This window comes from Geospiza fortis, unplaced genomic scaffold (assembly GCF_000277835.1).
Source record: "Geospiza fortis unplaced genomic scaffold, GeoFor_1.0 scaffold617, whole genome shotgun sequence".
Lineage (NCBI taxonomy): Eukaryota > Metazoa > Chordata > Aves > Passeriformes > Thraupidae > Geospiza > Geospiza fortis.
The window spans coordinates 51472-55568 of NW_005054673.1; the positions used below are offsets into that span (position 1 = coordinate 51472).

At 54.9% G+C, this 4097-nt stretch overlaps 1 protein-coding gene across 1 annotated transcript in view; it reads left to right on the forward strand.

Moving 5' to 3' along the window:
- The window catches only part of GFRA2 (GDNF family receptor alpha 2), a 20592-nt gene that overhangs the window by 2759 nt on the left and 13736 nt on the right, over positions 1-4097 (forward strand). Inside the window, exon 2 of the mRNA XM_014311156.2 lies at positions 1586-1677. Coding sequence (XP_014166631.2) covers positions 1586-1677 — 92 coding nt within the window. The remainder of the gene's footprint in view (positions 1-1585; positions 1678-4097) is intronic.

A 4097-nucleotide genomic window follows, 5' to 3' on the forward strand; every position in this document is an offset into this window, starting at 1 on the left:
ATGAAGCCGAGCGTTAAGGAGAGACAGAAGCTTCACGGTGCTCAAACCGGCGTGGAACGCAAATTTGTGGTTTTTAGCGGAGATTTTGGGGTTCCCCTCCTCGCATCCGAGCTCTCCCTGCTATTAGGGAGGCTCAGCCTCCTTCGCGGGGGTTAATTGCGGCCCCGGGCAGGTCCAGGGCCCCGTTAATGCTCGGTAATTTCCCCGGCGAGCAGCAGGAGTCAAGCGGGCGTTTAATTATTGATGGCAGCGATGGAGGAGTTCGCGGGGCCGCGAAACGCGCTGGATTCGAGCGGGAGAGGCGGGGAGGGGAGAGGGAACGGCCTGGAGAGGGGTTTGGATCCTGTTCCTGTTCCCAGTGAGGAGCAGGAGCCGCCCTCGGGGCATTGTCCCCAAATTCCATCACCCCGAGAGCAGCGGTGACATCTCTGGGAACCCGCGGGGAGCAGGGACATCCCAGTTCCCTCCTAAATTTTCCTCCCAAATTTTCCTCCCAAAATTCCCTCCCAAAATTCCCTAGGTGTTTTCCCTCCCAAATTTCCCTCCCAGATTTCCTGGGAATGTCCTGGAGCGGGATTTGTGTCCTGTTCCCATTCCTGGTGATGCTCAGGAGCCACCCTTGGGGCGTTGTCCCCAAATCCCATCACCCTGAGGACGGGGACAGCCCAGCCCAGCATCCCAGTGGGGCCTTTCCCTCCCAAATTTTGGGATCTCCCTCCCAAATTTCCTGGGAATGTCACCGGGCTCGGAGCAAACCCTCCTGCTTTGCTCGCCACCTGGATTTCCACACGGATTTCCTGAATTCCATTTTTAGGGGAATTTGTAACAATAAAAGAACCCAGAGCTGAGCATTTTTAGGGGTTTTAGGTGTTTTTAGGGGATTTTGTCACCATAAAAAACAGCAGAGCTGAGAACAGGTTTTTTAAATTTTTTTAAAGTGGTTTTAGGGGGATTTTGTCACAGTCAAAGAACCCAGAGCTGAGACCAGGATTTTAGGGTTTTTTACATCTTTTTAAGGGATTTTGTCACAATAGAAGAACTCAGAGCTGAGAACATTTTTTTAGGGTTTTTTAAAGTTTTTAGGTGTTTTTAGGGAATTTCATAGCAATAAAAGAACCCAGAGTTCAGAAGAGGTTTTTAGGCTTTTTTTTTTTAGGTGTTTTTAGGGGTTTTTGTCACAATTAAAGAACCCAGAGCTGAGAACAGGTTTTTAGGTTTTTTTACGTTTTTAGGGTTTTTTAGGTTTTTAGGGTTTTGTTGGCGTTTTTAGGGGAACTTGTCACAACAAAAGAACCCAGACTTGAGTGGGGACCCCAAAACTTCCAGCCTTGAACTCAGTGCCCACCCCCTGGAATATCCCAACCCCAATTCCCTCCGCTCCTGGAATCCTTTGGGATTGGCCACCACCTCAGCCAAAATTCCCAGAACCTCTCCCAGATCCCCTTTTCCCTTTAATCCCAATTCCAATTTTGCTTTTCCCTCCCTGAACCAAGGGGTTGCCTGTGCCTGGAACTGGCTGATTTTATTCACCACGGGCTTTAATTTGCTTTTTTTCTCCTTTTTTTTTTTTTTTTTTCCTTTTCCCTGCCAAAGGAGAGGAGTTTTATGAAGCCTCCCCATACGAGCCGGTCACCTCTCGTCTCTCTGATATATTCAGACTCGCTTCAATTTTCTCAGGTAATAAAAGCTCCGTGTTTTATCTCCTGCCTTGAGCTGCTCCCAGCGAGGGAAATCCTCCATCCCTCCCGTCCCTCCATCCTCCTTCACTCCTCAGCCTCTCCTCCCTTTCTCTTCCCCACAAATTTGGGGTCCTGAGCATCATTTGGATCCATTTTTGGGGTGAGTTCTTTCTGTTTCTGTTCATCCCAGGCAGGGATTTAGGGTTTTAGCTTTTTGCCTCCTGTATTTATTTATTGGAGGGTCTTCCCAAAACAAATCCTGGTGTTTTTTCATTCTAAGGTCTCTCCAAAACAAATCCTGGTGTTTATTTATCGGAGGGTCATTCCAAACCAGATCCCGGTGTTTATTTACTGGAGGGTCTCCCCAAGAGTTCATTCCTGTTTGGGTTTCTGGAAAATGCCTGGAAAAGCTGGAATTCCCGGCATTCCCTGAATTTGTGCTGTCCCCAGCACTGGGGAAGGCACAAAGCCAGCCCTGGCCTCCAGCCGGGGGTGCAGCAGCTCCTCCCGTGGGATTCCCTGTGGAATTCTCGGTGTTCTGCAGGATTTGGGACCCTCAGGATGGGCTGGGAGCTGAGGGCAGCAGCCTCGAGCTCAGGGAAGCTGCTGGGAGAGGGATGCTGAGACCCCTTGGAGCATCCCTGGGTCCCCTTGGAACATCCCTGGGTCCCTTGGAAACCCTTGGAGCATCCCTGGGTCCCTTTGGAGCATCTCTGAGCCCTTTGGGAGCATCCCTGGCTCCCTTAGAACATCTCTGTGTCCCCTGGAACCCCTTGGAACATCCCTTGGAGCCCCTTGGAGCATCCCCGTGTCCCTTTGGAGTATCCCTGTGCCCCTTAGAACATCCTTGAGCTCTTTGGAGCATCCTTGTATCCCTTAGAACATTCCTGTATCCCCTGAAATCCCTTGGAACATCCCTTGGAGCCCCTTGGAGCATCCCAGCGTCCCTTTGGAACATTCCTGTATCCCCTGGAACCCCTTGGAGCATCCCTGAGCCATTTGGAGCCTTCCTGTATCCTTCAGAACATCCTTGAGACCCTTGGAGCACCCCTGAGCTCTTTGGAACCCCTTGGAGCACCCCTGTGTCCCCCGGAGCACCCCTGTGTCCCTTGGAGCCCCTTGAGGTATCCCTGGGTCCGTTTGGAGCATTCTTGTGTCCCTTCGAACATTCCTGCATCTCCTGGAACCCCCTGGAGCATCCCTGTGTCCTTTAGGACATCCTTGAGCCTCTTGCAACATCCCTGGGTCGCTTTGGAGCATCCCCGTGTCCCTTAGAACATTCCTGTGTCCCTTGGAACCCCTTGGAGCATCCGTGTGTCCCTTAGAACACCCCCGTGTCCCTTGGAACCCCCTGGAGCATCCCTGTGTCCTTTAGGACATCCTTGGTATCCCCTGGAACCCCTTGGAGCATCCCAGTGTCCTTTAGAACATCCCAGTGTCCCCCAGAACATCCCCATGCCCTCCGAGCGCCCCAAACTCTGCCTCCACCCTGGGCAATCCCGGTTTTCCCGCCCGTTTCCATGACAACCTCCCCGTGTCCCCCTCATCCCCTCCCCATTCGGGGGACACCGCTGCCTCGGCTCCTCCTCCTCGCTCTTCCTCCTCCTGAACCCTCCCCAACCCCCACGCCGCGGGATTTTGGGGGGTCCCCAGGTGTTTTTGGGGACACCCCCGCTCGGAGGTGTCCCCAGGTGAGCGGGGCTGTGACACCGCCGCTGTCCCCGCTGTCCCCTGCAGCCCCGGGGGGAATTTCCAGCCTTTTCCAGGTGGATTCTCCCCGGGGTGACGCTGCCACCCCCGTCCCACCTTTTTTGGGATTACATTGGCGTCAGAAAAACCTTTCGAGCTGCAAAATCCTGAACTTTTCCAGCTGGAAATCTGGAGCGGGGATTAGACCCTGAATTATCCGGGAGGTTCAGGAAAAGCCGGGCGGGAGATTTTGGGGATGGGGAAGGTGCAGAACGGGCTGTGAGCACCGGGGTGGCCTCGCTGCTGCTGCTGCCGCCGCCCCTTCCCTGTCCCCTCCCCGGGGACCTCCGGGGCCATCAGCCCCGAACGCGTTCTTGGAGCTGTTCCTGCAGCAGGAGCTGTTAATTGCCCGGAGGGATAATTGGGAGCGGAGGGATGGCCGGGGAGCAGGGCCTGTGCAAGCCGCGCGTAACCCGCGCGTAAAGAGCGCAGAGCGCCCGCGGAGCCAGCGCTGCCCCCTCCCCACGCTGCGGGACCCCCGGGATGCTCATCCCGGCTGGATCCCGAGGAAATCACAGCCCGTGGAAGATGGGAGAGGCTCCAGCTGGGAATTCTCCGCACCTAAACCCCACAATCCCCGCAGCGGTGCCCCATCCCCCTCCTCCTCCTCATCCTCCTCCTCCTCATTCTCATCCTCCTCCTCCTCCCCTACCCCCACCGGCCGGGGGG